Below are 20,000 nucleotides of genomic sequence, written 5' to 3'. Positions count from 1 at the left end.
ATGACAGACACACAACTCATCACCATCTGGTATTTTTCCAGCTTGGTAGGAACAGTCTGAATTTGTATTTCACTGGCGTGGCCTTTGAGAATAGTAAATAACAATAACAGCAGGACTAATAACAAGAACAAATAATAGTAATAATAACCAGCATTTACATAGTGCTTACTATGAGCTAGTTGAGGCAGTGCCAGAGTGCCAGGCTTGGTGTTAGAAAGACTCATCTTCCTAAGTTCAAATCTGGCCTGAGATACTTCCTAGCTGTGTGACCCTGGGCAAGTCACTTAGCCCTATCTGCCTCAGTTTCCTCATCTGTAAAATGAGCTGGAGAAGGAAACAGCAAACACTCCAGCAGCTTTGCCAAGAAAATCCCAAATGGGGTCATGAAGAGTCAAACATAACTGAAATCACTGAATAACAAGTTACTATGTAAGCCATGGGGATCCGTATGTATAATTTAGTGGCCCTCGTTTTATATGAGTTTGACATCAATGCTCTGTGCCATGCTTTCTCCCTCCCCTGCAGTCACGCAGTAGGAATTTAATGAACTTTTTTTGAACTGTTGCCCTAAACTGACCAGGCTCGCCCTGACCCCTGACCACCCCTGGGGACTACCACATAGGATTCAGAGCAAGAAGAGATCTTAAATCTTGCTGTCCAAGTCCCCCATTTTCCAGATGAGGAAAATGAGGCCCAGAGAGATGAAGTAATTTGGCCAAGGTCACATAGGTAGCAAGTGGCAGAGCTAGGATTTAAACCCACATCTTCTAACACCAAACCCAGGTCTCATTCTACCACTATGCCATATATGAAGTCAAGTCACAAATAAAGTATTTCCTAAGTACCTACTACTTGTCAGACATTGTGCTAAAGCAAACAAGATTAAATGGATAGAAAAACTTGTGCCCAGTACAGGTGGGAAACAAAGAATGACAAACAGGAAAAAAGCAAAGGGTAGAGAGTAGTGAGGATATCCTTGGCTCTGAAGTCAAAGAAGTGGGTTTGAATCCTGACTTTGCCACTTACAACCTGTATGACCCTAGACAAGTCATTTCCCCTCAGTAGGCCTCAGTTTCCTCATCTGTAAAATGAGAGGATCGGATTAGATGTCCTCTTGGGTCCCTTCCAACAATGCCTATGATCTTATGAGAGAGAAGAGCGAAGAGTAAAGGCAGAGGAAGGTGGAGGATATCTGTGTGTGTGTGTGGGGGGGGAGTCAGGTTCCTCTGAGCCAGAATGGAGGAGGTGGGGCCTCCCTTTCCAGGGCTGTCACTCATAGCAGACCGACTCCTCCCTCAGTCTCTCCCTTTGTCAGGTAGTGTGGGAGGATGACTTTCAGGAAGTGAGATGGGTAGGGAGGGGAGGAGAAGTAGGAGGCGGGGTTCCTACTCAGAGGTCCTGGGGCCTCCCGACCTACCGGTGAGCACAATGGCTGTGGCAGCAATGATACGGTGAAAGTCCACTGCCGCGTCAAAGGGCACATAGCGGTTAAGGAAGGTCTCTCGAAGGAAGGTGATGAGGTTGCGGCACATGGTGAGCAGGATATAGGAGAACATGAAGGAGATGCTGGCTGCCGTGCCTCGGGACAAGATGATGCCCACCCGGGTGATGTCTGTGATGCTCATGTGGTGCGCCGCAAAGGCATAGACTAAGGAGAGAAGAGTCAGCGGTAGGCAGGTTTGTCGGAGCCAAATTGTTGCAAGAAAAGCTTCCATTTGACCTGTTTCCCCCCCAGGTTCAATCACTCACAGCAAACCCTACCTCCTTTGAGAGTCATTCAGACAAGAGTCCATGCCCATGACTGTCAGAGGACAGGGTCTCCAAGTCAAAGCTACAACGAATGCGGGGGAGGCAGGGCCTTGTCCCAGGGTAGCATCATGGGATGATGCGGAGGCTTAACTTGCCTCCCAGAGCATGGCACAATGAGTTGCCCTCCTCAGAGTCCCCTCATCATGCTGTCCTGCCCCAGTGGTCCACCACCCTCAGCAACCCCATAGAGGCAAAGGCCAGACTCAGCCTGGGATGAATCATTCCATCTCCCTGTGTACCCCAGGTAGGATTATCCTCTAAATCCCACCACGCTAGGCGGAGTTATGGTTAGTCCTGGCTATCCACAGAAGACTTCACCCCCAAGAGCTGTCACTCACAGTAAGCCCTCTCCAAAAACAGCCCGCCAGCGATGAAGTAGAAAACAGCGGCACAGGCAATATGCCTGCGGTAGTTCTCAATGAATCGCTTAAACTGCTGGACAGTCTGATGCCAACGATTTTTCTGCAGCTTCTCTCGATGTGCTTCTGTGAAGGGCCGGGGCTGGAACGATGTCAACCTGCACAACAGGGAGACCTAGCCCTTGACTCCCAGGTACCCTCAATCCATCTGGAGTACCTCAAAATGAGTCCCGGGGAGCATCCCAGTGCTGGTGGGTGCCAAGGAAGGGGCAGGAGAGCGAAAGCAGAAACAGTTCTCATGTAAATGCACCAGAAGGGGACACAAAGATGTACATCGTTAAGTACTGGTGAACATCATAAAAATGTGGGGGGTTTTGGTCCTGGGGAAAAAATATAAAGAGGATGGGTACTTGTAAAAGGTCAGTCCCCCAGATGGACATTAGAACATAGATTTAGGGCTAGAAGGGGCTTTAGAAACCATCAAGTCCAACCTATTCATTTTGCAGGTAAGGAAACTGAGAGACAGAGAGGTTAAGTGACTTGCCTAGAGTCACACAGCTAGTAAGTAGCTGAGGCAGGATTTAAACCTGCATCTCCTGACTGCAAGTTCAGTGCCCCATCCATTATATTATGCTGCCTCTTATGTCACTTATTTCAGCCTGTTGCTCAGTCCCACAGATACTCCCCCTGCCCAACCCCCCAACACTGCCCACTCATACTCATATCAATCCTTTCTTCTCTTCCTCATTCCTGCCCCAGCCTTTACTAGGACTCTGTTCTTACTCACTCTCTCATCATCTGCACCCACCTCCATCCAGCTAGGGAAAAGGAATGGGACATACTTTTTGCCAAACCTCTTTCGGACCTCCTGGGGTGGGTCTATAGATGCTGGGCACTTGAATTTCTGCATCGTCGTCTCATCAGCTAGTTCACTAAGAAGACATTTGAAGACTTGAACAAAGAACAGAGAGTAGGAGGAGACCAGAGCAAGTAATGGTCCAAATTCCAAGGGACCCTTCCTAACTGTTCAGGATTATAAACTCTGGGTAAAAGGACAGGGGACAGGAGAGTGGGGCAGGGGCAGGGGGGTCAGAAACAAAGCCACCAGGGCCCTCTCAGCTGCTTCTACGACTGAGTCCCAGAGCCATAACTAGCAGGATTACCAGAGCTCTACCCCATTCAGGGGACTTTTCTTTTTCCTGGGGTTGTGTGGCAGCTTCCTTCTCATAGTGACCACAATATCCATACCTCATGAACCTAAGTCGGCCCACCAACTCTCAGGGTTCCATTATTGTGGTATCCCTCTCTCAGGGCCAAGCCTCCTCCTAATCTCCTCTCCTGTGCGTTTTACCCAGGGTCATCCTCTATCCTCTACATTTTCACCTCGTCCTTCCCTCCTCTCCTCTCTCCCATGTGAATTTGCTCCCCACACTAGAATTCTTAGTTACTGTTTTGTTGACCTCAGACCTAACAGCACTAGGGAAAGGGCTACACTCAGCTAGTGGGAATAGAAATTTCCCATAAGTAAAGCCATAATATTATCATTAAATTAGATCTTGGGGAATCCTAGCCCCTCCCTTCTGGGAAAAGAGTCATTCAATGCTCCAGCCCCTCCCTTCCCCCTCACCCCCCACCCCCCCACCCCACCAAAAGACTACATTTATCATCCCTGGGTTGGGCTCACCATATTTTATCCTGGCTAATAAAGGAGACTCTCCGGCATAGCTGTTTAATGACTTCAGGAACTTCCACACCTATAAATCCAGAAAAGGGCTAGTGAGCAGGACACACCTGACCTTCAGACTGGGAAGCCAGAGAGAGAATTGATGCAGGCCCTTTTCTTTTTCCCCCTCCTCCCCACTGCACCAGGCCCTCTTCTTCTAGATACAATGGGTTCCACCTGGCCCTCTGAGGGAGCATGGATTCACTTGCCTCCAACCCCTAGCTAAGTTCCACATGAACCCGTCATTCAAACAGCTTCCTCCAACGAGAGTCTTATATTATTCTTTGTCCTTCATTCTCGATGAGGACCAATGACATCAGGAAGGTGATGTCTTGATTTTCCCGTACATGGATTTAAGTGCAAAGTCACCAACCTCACTCTCATCTCCAGAGCCATCTGGGGGCCAGCAGCAAGACACAGATCAGGGCAACTGGAGATGGCCCCAGATACAGTCGGAGAACCTTGGCCTTTTTTTGGGTAGTCTTAAATTGATTAACTGACTGGAAGACTACTATTTGGTGGGCACCTGAGGATTAATGAGTCATCTAAAGAGAGTATGGGAAAGGGGTGGAGCTGGCAAAGTCAAAACATGTCTGTAATGGCTGCTTAGCCAATAAGCTGAAAATTGGAAACATTCAACAATTTGGAATTTAGTGAAAGAGTCTTATTGGATCACCAGTTTTAAAACAGAAAGAGAAAGCTATCCAGTTTGTGATGCCATCCTAGCCACAGATAATGGCTCAACTACTTCTGAGAAAACTAGACCAAGAATATTAGTTAGAACCCTAAAGCAGTCATGTTCAAAGGAAGCCAGGTTTAGTTGCTGTATCGGCCATGTATGAAGAGATGGTCTGAGATGCTATTTAAACAGGAGGTAGAAGAGTATGGCTTCACCTGAAGAAACAAATAGCCTTCATAATAAGCTAGGGAGTCTGCTTTATTCCCACTGAGACAGAGAAAAACAAGTTAGGGCTGAGAACCAGCCTTCTGGGGTCAGTAGTCAAGGGTATCTCTGGGATAAGGATCCAAGTGTATCTGCAAACACAGGAGAATCTGTAGGGCTACAGAGGGAAAGGCCATTCTCAGCCAAGGGTCCTCAGATAGGAATCAGCAATAGAATAACAGCTCACATTTATACTGGGTGTCAAAAGAATCTTAGTACAGGTTTAAGCTTTCATAGCTTAAGATACCCTGTATGGTGTGTTAAGTTTTACAAACCACTCTCCTCACAATCCTATGAGGAAGGCAGGTGATGCACGTATTTGTATCATTCCCATTTTACAGACGAGGAAACTAAGACATAAAGAGACAAGCAGACTTGTCTAGGGTTTCAACAGCAATATTCAAACCCAGTTCTCCTGACTCTGTTCATGTCTCTAGACTACAGAAGTAATATTTTCCTTTTAAATTGGGTGAGTTGACCTGTCACTAATTAAAGTATATTACAATGCTTTTATAGTTATTTTACTATATTTTTTCCTTACTATCCTAATAAAGTTTCCTTGGGGGGAAAAAGTTTAATTGAAGCCCTGAAGAACTAGGGGGAGCCAAGTAGCTCTCTTTTTAAAAAATTAATTAATTTTTTGCCAATTACATGTAAAAACAATTTTAACATTTGTTTATAAAACTTTGAGTTCTAAATTCTCTCCCTGAGACAAGTAGCTTTTAAAGTCAGCAACAGTAACATCCTGAAGGAAGGGCTCTTAACCTGGGGTTCATAGACTCCTAAGGGAGCCATGAACAGAATTCAGGGGGGTCTGTGAACCTGGACAGGAAAAACATGACATCTTTACTTTCACTAAGTTCTAGTTGAAACTTAGCATTGCCTTCAATCATTAATGTAGGCAATAAATATTATTCTGAGAAAGATTCCATAGTTTTCACCAGATTGCCAAAAAGAATCACAGCACACACACACAAAAACTTAAGAACCCCTGACCTAAATGGATCTTGAAGAGCTAAGTCTATTTCCCATGGTTCAGCAGTAAAAGCGTTTTTCCTTTTTTCTGAAATATTCTCTTCTCAGGTATGTTTACATTTTAAAAGTGGACACAATTGGAAGAGACATGGAATGAATCTTTAATGGGAGATAAGACAACATGGTAGGCAGACAGAGGACATCCTATAAATCCCATTGGATAGACAATCATCTATTCACCTTACATGTAAGGTCAACTCCACATTCCTGTCCTGTGTCCTATACTTTCCCTCCTAAGAGCTCAACCCAGGCTTGAATAGGTTCTTTGTGAAATTCTAGATTTTATTCTCAGATTTTAAAACAAGCAAAATAATCTTTCTGATATAGAATCTGATCATGTCACTCCTTTGCTCAAATATCTTCAATGGCTCCCTATTGGCCTACAGAGAAAGTTCAAACTCTTCAACCTGGAATTCAATGCTTTCCAGAACCTGATGCCACTTTGTGTTTCTATCTACTCCTTTCTATGCACTCTAGACCCAAATGGCTCCAGAGAAGAGAGTGAGGCTGGTGACTCTGCACAACCCTCCCTCACAATACTCCAGTCAAACTGAATTATTCAGTCCCTCTAAACACACCCATTTTTGCCATTACTCTGTTATCTTTGCTCGAGATGCTTCAAACAACTTCTTTCCCTCTCTTCTTTATCTAGTGAATTTCTATCCTTTTGAAACACATTTTAATGTTACTTTTTCCATTAAGACTTCCCTTAATAATGACTTTCTCATCTCTCCAATGGACTTATGTTTCTGTATGATTGTTAAGACTGTAAGCTTCATGAAAGCAGGAACCATACTTTAGCTAAACTTGGTATCTCAGCATTAAGCATAATGTTCTGTAACACAGTTTATGATTCTTAATGCTTATCATATCATATTATATAATTACAAACCCACAAGCCTGAAAATAAAAACCTAAGCTAAGCTTAAAATACTAATAATGAAGATTTCTCTGATAAAAATGAAAACTCTCCTTTTCCCTTCTTTCCCATACCTGGCTCTCCCCTCAATCCCAGAAGTTGGTACCTACTGTAGCAGACTCCTATGAGTCTGGGCCAATGACACCTAGGTCCAATGCCTCCCCTTTGACCTCCAATAATTCATTCCTAAGCATCCTTCAACCTGCTGCCTCACTCTTCGTCTTCTAGGATGGAAGTCAAAATTGCAATATTGAAAATTCTCCAACAGCCAGAGACCCCATACTGCCAGATTAGGATTTAGGGCAATAAGAGACTTCTGGGATCATCTCGTCCAGCTTCCTCATTTTGCCAGTTGTCCTGATCTATATCTAGCCACTGAACCCAGATGGCTCCAGAGGAGAAAGTGAGGCTGGTGACTTTGCACAGCCCTCCTCACTTAAATCCAATTCACTTGCATGTTATAGCATTACTTCCCTGAGGTCAGGGTCCTCTTTGAGAATGAAGGACAAAAAACAACCAAAGAAACTGAGGGCTAGGGTTACACAGCTAATGAATGACAGCTCCAGCATTCAAACTCAGGTCTTTTGACTGCAAGTTCAAGACTCTTTCTTGCCACTGAACCGGGTTCCCCACATAGCTCTGTTTTCACTCCACCCAATTGTCCATATCTTTGACCCTCCCTCCCCTTTATTCCACCAGAACTGTAGTTCAGATTGTCTAAACACTTATAATCCTGGGAGAGGCTGGGTTTGGCCTCAATATGTTTCTAGTGGGATTCTGAGCCCACAAGCCACCAAAATGTGGCTGGGTCCAAACCAGCCCACAGATCCTCTCCCAGCCTGACACCACCCTGTCCAGAGTTCTGACCAGCCCCTGTCGCATCCCTTGTGTCATAATCAAGGAGGTCAACAGAAATGTGGTTTCCCATCACAGCCTCCACCCTTAGTACCCAGCCTAGAGGAGGTGATGGGGTGGGGGCAGAATTTGTCCTGAGCACTTAACAAGTTTCCTCTGGCTTGGGGGGTGTGGTTGCAGTGAGAGGAGACGCTGTCCCCCATGCTCCCCACCCTTGCCCCAAGCCAGTCAGTGGACTTTGGATACAGAGTTGGATGAAGCAGAATCCCATTTTCCAGTTTAGGTTAATCTTTTCCCTTTCAATTCTCTCTTCCCCAATCCCAGAAACCCACCTTTAATACAGAGCTGCGTGAAACGGAGTTCACTGTCATGGTCCCTTAACATGAAGTGGAAATCCTCCCAAGTCAACTCCTCCTTGTCCTGGAAGCCAGACTCTCGGAACATGGACTCTACCACCTCAGTCAGCTGGGCCTTGGATAGACAGTTGTTGGAAATCTCAATGAAGGACCTGAACCCAGAACCAGAAATGGAGAATCAGGGCTAGGATAGTCAGACCCTGGTAAGGAACAGGCAAAACTCAGGAATCCTGAACACCAACTGTCTTCTCCCAAAGTCCCTGGGCCCTGACTGAGTGCCAATATTTGCCTAAGACAACACAGATCCAGCACAATGACCTAACCTCCTCCGCTTTCAGTCTGCCAGAAAAAAATTGTACTGCTGACCCAGTCATCAAATGTTGTTGTTCAGTATTTCAGTCCCGTCAGACGCTTAGTGACCTCATCTCGGGTTTTCTTGGCAAAGATACTGGAGTGGTTTGCCATTTCTTTCTCCAGCTCATTTTACAGATAAGGAAATTAAGGCAAACAGGGTTAGGTGATTTGCCCAGGGTCACACAGTAAGTATCTGAGGCTGGATTTGAACTCATGTCCTCCTGACTCTAGAGCCAGCACACAATCTACTGTGCCACCTTGATAATGCCCTCCCCCACTCACAGAGCCAGGATGTACCCCAACCCCTACTCCTTCCTTTTCTCTCCCTCCCTTTTCCCTTTCTCACTCCCCCCTCCCTTATCTCTGCCCTTTCCCTCCCTCTTGGCAGCTGTCACTGTGCTGACCTAAGCATCCTGATGAACTCCTCCTTGGAAATGAGCCCGTTACCATCAAAGTCGTACATCCGGAACATGAGACGGGACTTCTCCTCAGAGGAGCCTGGGTGGAGGGAGATCCCCATGGTCCCAATCTTTTCCCAGAGGAAAACCCCATGCTCCCCCAACCTAGATAACATTCTGAAGGAAATCCAGCTTTAGAAAGATCTCAGGGCAGACAAAGAGATCACACCCAGGTCAAGAAACTGGGTTCTTGGTACCTCATTGTTACTTCGAATAGTAACAGTAGCACCTACATCTATAGTCTTAAAGTTTAGTGTTTCCTTGACAATACTTCTTGGGTAAAGGTAAAGCTGTGACTATTTTAATTGACTTGTCACATAGAAAGTAATTATCAAAGCTAGGATTTTTTTTCTTTTTGCTTTTTGGAGGGGGGAAGGTAGGACAATTGGGGTTAAGTGACTTGCCTAAGGTCACAAGGCTAGTAAGTATTAAGTGTCTGAGCCTGGATTTGAACCAAAGCCAGGATTCTTGACTTACTCTAAGTCCAACTGATAGTTCCTGGCATCACATTTCAACTCCCAGGTTCATTAGTTCCCATCCTACCACTGCTGGAATCTCCTTGCAGGTACTTCCCGATGCTCCCACAATCCCATCTCCAACAGGGTACACATCTCCCACCATCACCCTTCACAGCTCACCTTGAAACTCAGGTTCCCTAGGCCATGCCCTCCCTAATGACCCTCCTCACTCTTCCCTTTACCAATCTAGCTTCCCTTGTGCATCCTTGCTCCTCTCCCACCTTTCATGAAGACAACCAGGATGTCCAAGAATTCCCGGAAGGATAAATAGCCATTGCCATCTTTGTCAGCCAGAGAGAACATGGACTCTACAAACATGGCTTGAGGCTTGAGGCCAAGGGACTCTGCAAATTCTGCCCTGCTCAGCTCACAGGCCAGGGCCTCTCGAACCTTCTGAGATGAGTCCAGGGGCAGGCTCCCTGCATCTGCCCGGTCAATGTCCAGCACCTAAAGTTGGATAATAGGAGAAAGAAAGTGGAAGGAAGTCAGTTAGGGAGTGTAGTTGGGTCTAACTCAGGTTAGAGTCTGAGCTGGGCTGGAAAAGAAATGGGCTTGGAGGTCAGGGGAATTCTAGTCATGGTATCTCTTCAGTAATCCAAGAGTGGGGGCCTTTAAGATAAGAATGGGAAATATTAAAAGTATGGAAAGAAGGGTAAATTCTCTTGGTGCTCAGTTGTGTCCAACTCTCCATGACTCCATTTGGGGTTTTCTTGGCAAAGGTATTGAAGTGGTTTGCTATTTCCTTCTTCAGTTCATTTTACAGATGAGGAAACTGAGACAGGCAGGGTTAAGTGACTTGCCCAAGGTTACACAGCTACTATGTGTCTGAGGCAGATTTGAACTCCTTTGTCTTCCTGACACAAGGCCCAACACTCTATCCATTGTACCACCTACCTGTCCTCTATTTACCTTTAATAGCTAACTCCTAGTCCCAAACTATCTTTCTAGCCTCACTGTATGTTACATACCCTGTGATCCAGCCCAACTGGCCTTCTCTCTGTTCCTCAGACACAACACTACACATCCCATCTTCCTGTCTTTTGCACAGGACATTCTCCATGCCTAGAATGCACCCTCTCATCACCTCCGCCTTAGAGAATCTCTCTGTTCTTTTCAGGATACATCTCAAATACCATCTTCTATATGAAATCTTTCCTGATCCTATCAACTGCTAATCTCTCTCCTTCCCTTCTAAGTATTTATTATCTATATATTTACTCTATATAATAACATTTCCACTTGTCTCCTCCCTTAGGATGTAAATTTCTTTAAAGTAGAGATTGCTTCATTTTTTTGTTTGTTTTTGTTTTTTTTTAGAGGAGGGAAGATAGGGCAATTGGGGCTAAGTGACTTGCCCAAGGTCACACCGCTAGTTTTGTGTTCAATGTCTGAGGCTGGATTTGAACTCAGGTTCTCCTGACTCCAGGGCTGGTGCTCTATTCACTGTGACATCTAGCCACCCCGATTGCTTCATTTTTTATATTGTATACCCATTGTCTAGCAAAGTTCCTGGCATACAGTAGGTACTTAATAAATGCTTATTGGTTGGTTGATTGAAATTCAGTCAACCTGTCCTTGAGCAAGTCACTTAAGATTCCTGGGCTGCTATTCCTTATATATAAAATGAAAGGGTTGGAACAGATGGCTTCCAAGGTCCCTTCTAGCTCTAAATCTTAGGATCAATTCAATTCAATAAACATTTATTGAGTGCCTACTATGTGCCAGGCACTGTGCTAAACATATAAAAGGAGGAAAAAGATAGTCCTTGCCCTCAAGGAGCTTACAATCTAATGGGGGAGATAACATGAAACCAAATATATACAAAACAAGCTACATACAAGATAAATAGGAAATGATTAAAAGAAGAGCCCTGGAATTAAGAGGAGTTAGGGAAGGCTTTCTGAAGAAGGTGAGATTCTAGTTATGACTTGATCCTTATATCTATTTCCCCAGAGTCAGTGAGGTTTATAAATTAGTAGACTGTAAAATCTAGAAGGGACATCATCGATGATAGAGATCTCAGAAACTCTCCATCGCAAGCTTCTCTTTTTATTTTTATTTATTTATATATTTATTTACTTATTAATTTATTATTTTTTTGCAGGTAGGAAGGCAGGGCAATTGGGGTTAAGTGACTTGCCCAAGGTCACACAGCTGGTAAATTTTAAGTGTCTGAGTTCATATTTGAACTCAGGTTCCCCTGATTCTATGGCCGGCTCTCTATTCACTGCGCCACCTAGCGGCACCACAAGCTTCTCTTTTTATGCTTTAGAAACTGAGGCTCAGAGAAAGAAAGTGACTCATTCTAGATCATGCCGCTCCTTGGCAGTAGAGCTGAGATCTGAGCCCACATCGCCTGACTCTTCATTCAGTTGTTGTTCAGTCATTTCAGTTTAACCTCTCTGTGACTCAGTTTCCTCATCTGTAAAATGAGAAAATGTGATCTACAAGACCTCTAAAGTCTCCTCCAGTCCTAAATCTATGGTCCTATGGATCCTACTTTATTGTGTGTTATTGTTCAGTAGTTTCAGTCACATCTAATTCTTCATGAACCCACTTGGGGTTTTCTGCGCAAAGATGCTGGAGTGGTTTGCCAGCTCCATCTCTAACTCATTTTACAGATGAGGAAAACTGAGGTATAAAGGGTTAAGTGACTTACCCAGGGTCACACAGCTAGTAAGTATCTAAGACCAGATTGGAACTCAGGAAGATAAGTCTTCCTGACTCTAAGTTTGACACTCCATCCACCGTACCACCTAGCTGTCTTGGACAAATCACTTTCTCTTTCTTGGCATCAGTTTCCTCATTTGCCAAATGAAGGGCTTGTCTGAGGTAAACTCTGAGATTTCTTTTAGCTCCAAATCTTATAATCTGATGGCAGTAACTCTGTCTGGGTATGAATTTTCAAATCCTTAAAATGAGAATAATATTTATCTTGTCTACCTCCAATGGGATTTGTAAGGCTCAAATGAGGGATGGACATGAAAGCATTTTTTTAAATTAAAAATTCTCTACAGATATTAGGGATTATTAGTCAATCCTTTACCTGGGACAAAAATGCCACCAGTTAAAAAAAAACCCAGCATCATCTGCTATCCTATTTGTAGGGAAGGGAGGAAAAAGGGCTCTTCAGGGTCTTTTATTACCCCTCTCTTTCCCCCACCAAGCAACAGGGGCACAGAAAAAAGGGCAAAGAACGCTTTATACCCTGAATCAGTCTGAGCTCCAGGGCAGGTGCAGAGATAGTGCCTGGGTCCTTAGGAATGGCTTAGCACAGTCTCTGCAGACTGAGAGGATCATGGCAGCCAAGAGCCAGACTCTAAGGTGATGAAGCCTATTGTCAGAGAAGAACCACTATGATTTTCCCATATGAAATGAGAAGATAGAGTGACAGGAACATCTAGAGTGTCAGATGAATTTCCTCTGAGATATAACCTATGCCTGTTTGGAAGCAACATTTCCCTCAAACCCACCTAGTAATTTGTTTTATATCATACTAATGTACTTAGAATCTAATAGTAAAGGGTGTCCCAAAAGTCTTAGTGCAGTTTAAAGAGACTAAAACTTTTGGGATACTCTATATACCTGTTAGCTTTCATAAATAGGAAAGTACTCTGAAAGTAAAGATGTATATATATATTGCTAGGTGATGCAGTATATAGAGCATTGGGCCTGAAGTCAGGAAGAACTGAGTTTAAATTTATCCTCAGACACTCACTAGCTGCATGATCCTGGAGAAGTCATTAAAAAAAATTTTTTTTTGCTTTTTTTTTTTGGAGGAGGGAGGGCAGGGCAATTGGGGTTAAGTGACTTGCCCAAGGTCACACAACTAGTGTCAAGTGTCTGAGGCTGTATTTGAACTCAGGCCCTCCTGACTCCTGGGCCAGTGCTCTATTCACTGTGCTACCTAGCCACCCCTACACCACCTAGCCGCCCCATGTACAAGTCATTTAACTTCTGTTTGTCTCAGTTTCCTCATCTGTAAAATGGGGGTAGTAACAGCAGCCATCTCAAAGGTCTGTTATGAGAATCAAATGACATCATCTTTGTAAAAATGTTTAGTAAGGTGCTTGGTACATAGTTGGAAGCATAAATAAATAATATGTACTTAATTATTACATAATGTACATAGTATGTACATAATAAGTACATAATTTGATAATATGTACTTATATACACACATGTATATATACACACATATATACTTATATATACACATATGTGTGTACTTATATATAATATACATGTCTGTTAGATATTATATACACAATTTATTATTATATACATAGTTATATTATGTATATTATTATATACGTAATTGTTATTGTTCAGTCATGTCCAAGTCTTCATGACTCCATTTGGGGCTTTTTTGGCAAAGATACTGGAGTGCTTTGCCATTTCCTTCCCTAGCTCATTTTACAGATGAGGACACTGAAGCAAACTGGGTTAAGTTTGTGCCCAGGGTCACACAGCTAGTGTCAAGTGTCTGAGGCCACATTTGAACTCAGGTCTTCCTGACTCCAGGTTTGGCACTCTGTCCACTGTGCCACCTAGCTGTCCTGTATACATGACAGTATTTTATTATGAAGATGATAAGATTTCATTAAGGTCATTGAAAAGTAGTGTAGTGGATCGAGGTGCCAGATTCAGAGTCAAGACCTATTTAAATCTCATCTCTGAAATGTGAGTGTCATTTATCTGAGTTTATTTACCTACAGAGTCATAGCTGGGTGAAGAGAGTTCCCCCAAACTAAGGGAATATTTGCATATGGTTATTGTTGCTACCAGACAATTCCCCAGTTAGTGGATCTAAAATTTGGCCCAAACCTACCTTTTCAACCTTATCTTCCATTATTAACCCAGATGAATACTTTGCTCCAGGCAAACTTCTGTTCATTCATCTCCAAACATGCCCAGCTCCACCCTACGTCTGCCATCTGGCTCACACTATTTCCCTCTATCTAGACTTCCCTCCCTACTCCTTTCTGCCTATTCAAATCCTACCTGTCCTTGAGGGCTCTGATCATGCCCATCTTCTCCATGTAGTCTTCCTTAATAATAATAATATAATAGCTAGCATTCATATAATGGTTTAAGGTTTACAAAGCTCCTTACAAATATTATCTCATTATCTTCACAACAATCCTGGGAGGTAGGTGCTATTATTATCCTTATTTTACAGATGAGGAAACTGAGGCACAGAGAGGTTAAGTGACTTTCCTAGGGTCATACAGCTAGGGAGTATCTGAGGCAGGATTCAAAGTCAGGTTTTCCCACACTGTATACATTACTCTACCTAGCAACTCAACAGCACAGCCCAAATGATTTCTCCATCTAAATTCTTTTTTGCAGGGCAATTGGGGTTAAGTGACTTGCCCAAGGTCACACGGCTAGTAGGTGTGTCTGAGGCTGGATTTGAACTCAGGTTCTCCTGACTCCAGGGCTGGTACTCTATTTACTGTGCCACCTAGCTGTCCCCATCTAAATTCCTAAAGCTCCTTTAGCCCATCTGCAAATGAGTCATTGACTCATAAGCCTTAGATTTGTAAGAGAACCTAAAAATCACATATTGTTTGTGGATGAGTTATCTTTTCATGTGTTTATGTCTCCTCTCCTCAATTGCTGTTCCATTGTGTCTGACTCTCCGTGACCCCATTTGGGGTCTTCTTGGCAAAGATACTTGACTGATTTACCATTTCCTTCTCTAGTTAATTTTACAGATGAGGAAACTGAGGCAAACAAAGTTAAATATCTTGGCCAGGGTCACACAACAAGTGTCTGAAGTCAGATTTGAACTCAAGAGGACAAGCTTTCTTGACTCCAGGCCTGGCACTTTATCCGCTGTGCCACCTGTCTGCTCTTCTCTTCAATTAGTTATTTAAGGGCAGGTACTATACTTGTCCCTCACAGTGTCAAGAACCAGGGACACTATGGGGCAGGGGGAAAAAAAAGCAATCAAGAAGCAGCCAGAGGTTGTGGGGAGAAGGTGCTGGGTGAAGAGTTTTGAGATGCAGAGCTTCTTGTGAATTCCCAGGCCTATTTCCAAGCATCAGGAAATGGCTTTAGGGACCATTTTGGTTGAGTGGAAGTTTAAAGATCAGCCTGAGAACAAGGGTTGGTGATCAAGGGAGCATGGAAGGAAGGCTATGGTTGGAGAATGAGTCTTACATTTAGAGATTAAGTGAGAGTAAGAAGTCTCTCTGGTTTATGTCAGCTGCAGGGGTTGAATGGAGGAGTGATTTCTGGTTAAGAGTGATTCAGTGAATTATATGGGGGAGAGTACAAGGGTGAGTAACCAGATGCATGTTAGGGCAAGTGTAAACAGAAACCCCAAATGTCTCTCTTATTTGGCACATGTGCATGAGGTTTCTGAGATTGATGGTAAGTGGTCAGTGGTGGCAAGAATCAGGACCATTATCTGGATTGAAGAATAGTGGTAGACAGAATGGAGACCAAACAATCAGTGAGAACATATGAAATTAGATGGCAACATGGAGGCCAGCTGGGTCAAAGAGAAGCAAATATAAATGGAGCTTTCTTCATAAGTTCATAGATCCAGGGATAGAAGGGACCTCAAAGATCATCTAGTCTAACCCTCTCATTTTATATATGAGGAACCTGAGGCCCAAGGAGGTAATAACTTGTCTAAGTCCAGGGACATTATTTCAGAGGCAGGATCTGAACCAAGGTCCTCAAATTACATAATCAGTACACCCCCCCCCTTTACTATGCTGCTCCCGCCATCTCCTCTTCTTGGTGGCTAAGGAAAGTATCCACAGAGACTGAGGTGGGTACCAAAGAACATGACCTGTAAAGGGTTAATTTTTTCCTTCAAAGAGATTCCTTAACTTGTAATTTAAGGTGTAGCAAGAGATGACCCAGCTGATTCTTGGAATAGCCTGGGTATGATTTCAATAAAACAAACAGGACACTGACTTTGAATTTGGAGAAATTGCTCTAGGGCTGAGGGGAAGAAGCACCAGACTCCACCTGGGGTTGGGGAGTAAAGAACAAAGGCTCATCCTGGGCACTGGGGCTAGGCTGAGCTCATCTCTGGGAAGTGACTGAAATATATTTTTCAGCAGGTTTCTAACTAAGGGTGGGGTTAGGCCATTAAAGCATTTAATGAGTTGCTATGAATCAAAGTTGGACAGGGTAACCAGGGTATGACAACTCTGGACAAAAATCACTTAGAGTTCTTTTCCTTCTCTGTAAAATGGGAATAATATGGAAATGTTTATTTCCATAAATAAATAATTCTATTTTGTTTCCATAAAATGAGGAAGACGCTTCGTAAACCTCAAAGTGGCATATAAATAGGAGAATCAGCATGCTAACTAGAGTGACTAGGGTACTGGAGTCAGGAAAACCTAGATTTCAGGCCCACCTAAGACCAATGTTAGCTGAGTGACCTTGGGTAAGTCACTTAAATTCCCTGGGCCTCAGTTTCCTCATCCAAAGTCATAGGAACTACTTCACAGGCTTACTATGAGACTCAGATAAGGTAGCATATGTAAATGCTTTACAAAACCATAGAAATCTATGGAAATGTTTTACATGACTGCACATGTATCATCTATATAGAACTACTTGCCTTCTCAAGGTTAGGGGAGAGACTCAAAATAAAAAAATGTTAAAACTTTTTAGTTACATGGAATTGAGAAAAAAATTAAAATGAATAAATTAAGTAAATTGAAAGAAAAAAATTAAAACGCTATTGTTATCACAATAGGTTTATAGCTTAGTTTAAGGTTATCTGAACTCATATGCATGTGTGAAGGCAAATATAAGCTATGTACTTACAAAGATGGGGAAGGAGGGAACTTTAGGGATCCCAACTCCAGCCTGGTCTTAGATTAATGGAAGCCAGACTGGTCCTGGAGGAAGAGGAGAAGGAAAAGAAAGGAAGCTAGAGGGAAAGAAAATAAAGGGAAAAAGAAAAGAAGGAAAAAAGATATGCCCCATCTTGATACTTTCCTGAAGGAGGGGAGGTAAATACTCAGGGCTGTCCACACTGCCAATGTTTCCTGTCTTTATTCTGGAGCAAACCAGAGCTCAATGGGTAGAAGGTTGTATGTGTGGGACGCAAACTTGGGCAGCCCCTTTTGGAAAAATCAGTCCCACAAAGAGACTTGGGGAAGCCACTTAATCTCTAAAAGCCTCAGTTTCCCCATCTGTTGACCTTCGAGATCTCTTCCAGCTCTGCATCTGTAGTCCTACAGCCATGGTGGTATTAATCTTTCCTACCTGGCTAGAACTTGCATTTTCACACTCATTTTTCACATTCGGTCCTCACTGCAGCCTTGTTCAGAGGTTAGGCAGATATTAGCAGCCCCATTTTATAGATAAGGAAATTGGGGCACAGAAATGTTGGGTTAGGTTAGATTAGATCAAGATCCCAGAGGAAATCAATGGTCAGCCTGGCCTAGGATTCAGGTCTTCTGAATATAATCCAGTTACCCCACCACCTCACACGCAAACATACCTAAGTCCGCGCTCTATAATCAGACTGCCCCATAGAGTACCTGGGAGAAGAGATGTCTGAAGAAGGTCTCCAAGATGTGACTTCGACGCTGCTTAGTCACAGCTGTCCTCATCATTTCCTGCTCTCGAAGCTCCCACTCCTGGAAACTCAGTCCATTGCTCTTCAGGACCTCCTGAAGACTGTGAACAAAGGTCTGCCGATCCTCTTCCAGTTTAAACAGCAACAGCTAAGGGATTGAATGACAGAGGGAGAAGAGGCTGAGGGCAGTTGGTGTTGCTGCTCTAAGCTGAGGCCATACAAACCCTAGCCTCTAACTCAGCCTCCCACTAAAGACTTACAAACTCAATGGGGTCTCAACTAATATGGGGTTGGCTACATATGGGCAGGTTCTCTCCCCAGGGTCAATGGCTGAAGAGTCTGGCTGGGTCTCCTGGAAAGAAGATGACCCAGAAAAGGAACAAGTATCAGGAGGTCTTTTGTGCTGAATAAAAGCATAAGGGAGTGTTTTTGAGGCCAGAGTTAGGGTCTTAACTTACGTGGAGGTCAGTGATAAAGGATTTAATGATGTTACTATGAATTAGTGTTGGTCAAGTTAACTTCATCTGAAGTATGCTAACCCTGGACAAGTCGCTTAACATTTCTTTATAGAGCAGAAGATAAGCAGTAGCAATAGCAGTGAAAGAAAGAGATATACCAGGTCATACTCCTTGAGAATCTTGAGGAGAAGTGCCCTTCGGCCCCGGTTGCCGGACTGGATCAAGTTAATCTTCTGGGAGTCCCGGAACTGGATGACCCGGAGCAGTGAGAGACGGCCATCCAGTACTTGAAGATATCCAGGCTGGAGATTCAGGAGCACAGGCCGGCAAGGCTCCTTCCTGCCCTGCCACTCAATGGCTGGCGGGATGGACAGGGTGACAGGGTCAGGTAAGAGGAATCATTAGGGATTATGTGGGAGGAACTGGTGATGACTTAGCTTAAGAGGAGCCTAATGGAAAGCTAGGGTCAAGTTCAAGAGCTAATATGCTCCCTTTTTTTCTCAGGTCCTTAGGAGATGTCCTTCCCTTTCTCTACCAAGCTCTGCTTTATAATTGGACACAGACTGACTATAATCACAAGGACAGGTGTTCTATGGCTAAGGGCCACCAAGAAAGGATTTGCAGGAGTTTAAGCAATAAAAATATTTCATAGAAGAATAGCTTAACAGGAATGTAGAACTTGTAGCTGGGGGGGGGGAGATGGAGTAGATAAACTTGAAGGTTAACAATGATAATCTTTTATATAGTGCTTACCACATGTTGGGCACTGTGATAAAAGACTTTACAAACAGCATCTCCTTTGATCTTTACAACAATGCTGGGAGGTAGGTGCTATTATTATCTCCATTTTACAGTTGAGGAAACTGAGACAGACAGAAGTATGGTGACTTGCCCAAGGTCACTCAGGTAAATAAGGAGATGGCAAGTTGGAATGTTAACCTTGGCCCTCCAACTTCAAATCCAACACTCTCACTCTATCATATTCTCTTTTCTCAGCCCAGGTGGGGGGCACATGATTTATTGTTGTTGTTTAGTTCTTTCTGACTCTTTTTACCTCATTTGGGGTTTTCTTGGCAAAGATACTGGAGTAGTTTGCCAGTTCCTTTTCCAGCTCATTTTACAGATGAGGAAACTGAGGCAAATAGGGTGAAGTGACTTGCCCAGAGTCACACAGCTACTAATTGTCTGAGACCGGATTTGAACTCAAGAAGAAGAGTCTTCCTGTCTCCAGACCTGGCACTCTATCGACTGCACTAACCAGTAAACCCTGCAGAGTTCTACCATTGCCTATTAGGAGGAGTTTTCAGGGACAGGAGTTCTGAATAGTCTACAAGAGGCTTAACATCATGATGTTCCTGACTACTATTCTTCTGTTTGCACTCCCCCAGAAAAGGGCACTCTATAACACTGGAGAATGGAAGCTCTTTGAAGGCAGGGACTTTTTTTCCCTTTTTGTCTCTGGGCCTTGTACAGTGGCTGGTATAGAGGAGATGCCCAATAAATGCTTATTTGATTGAAATAAATATAGGGTGACAGGCAAATATCCTCTAAGAGGCCTCTTGGTTCTCTAGCCCTGGTCTCTTCCTCTGGATAACTTGAGGAGTGGCTGGTGGGGATGGCATTGCAGCTGATTCTGGGGCAACCTTTTTT

General features: G+C 43.7%; 1 protein-coding gene across 1 annotated transcript in view; it reads right to left on the bottom strand.

The window, feature by feature from the left end:
- DUOX1 (dual oxidase 1) overlaps positions 1-20,000 on the bottom strand; it is a 65,126-nt gene that overhangs the window by 21,867 nt on the left and 23,259 nt on the right. The window contains exons 18-26 of the mRNA XM_069105674.1: positions 18,509-18,708; positions 17,855-18,040; positions 9,551-9,776; positions 8,758-8,851; positions 7,976-8,151; positions 3,853-3,922; positions 3,011-3,100; positions 2,148-2,326; positions 1,418-1,648 (exon numbers count right to left, since the gene is read on the bottom strand). Coding sequence (XP_068961775.1) covers positions 1,418-1,648; positions 2,148-2,326; positions 3,011-3,100; positions 3,853-3,922; positions 7,976-8,151; positions 8,758-8,851; positions 9,551-9,776; positions 17,855-18,040; positions 18,509-18,708 — 1,452 coding nt within the window. The remainder of the gene's footprint in view (positions 1-1,417; positions 1,649-2,147; positions 2,327-3,010; positions 3,101-3,852; positions 3,923-7,975; positions 8,152-8,757; positions 8,852-9,550; positions 9,777-17,854; positions 18,041-18,508; positions 18,709-20,000) is intronic.

This window comes from Petaurus breviceps, unplaced genomic scaffold, assembly GCF_028583685.1.
Source record: "Petaurus breviceps papuanus isolate PSGF00001 unplaced genomic scaffold, PetGlider_PUasm1.0 77, whole genome shotgun sequence".
Lineage (NCBI taxonomy): Eukaryota > Metazoa > Chordata > Mammalia > Diprotodontia > Petauridae > Petaurus > Petaurus breviceps.
This window is presented reverse-complemented; position numbering and strand designations above follow the sequence as displayed.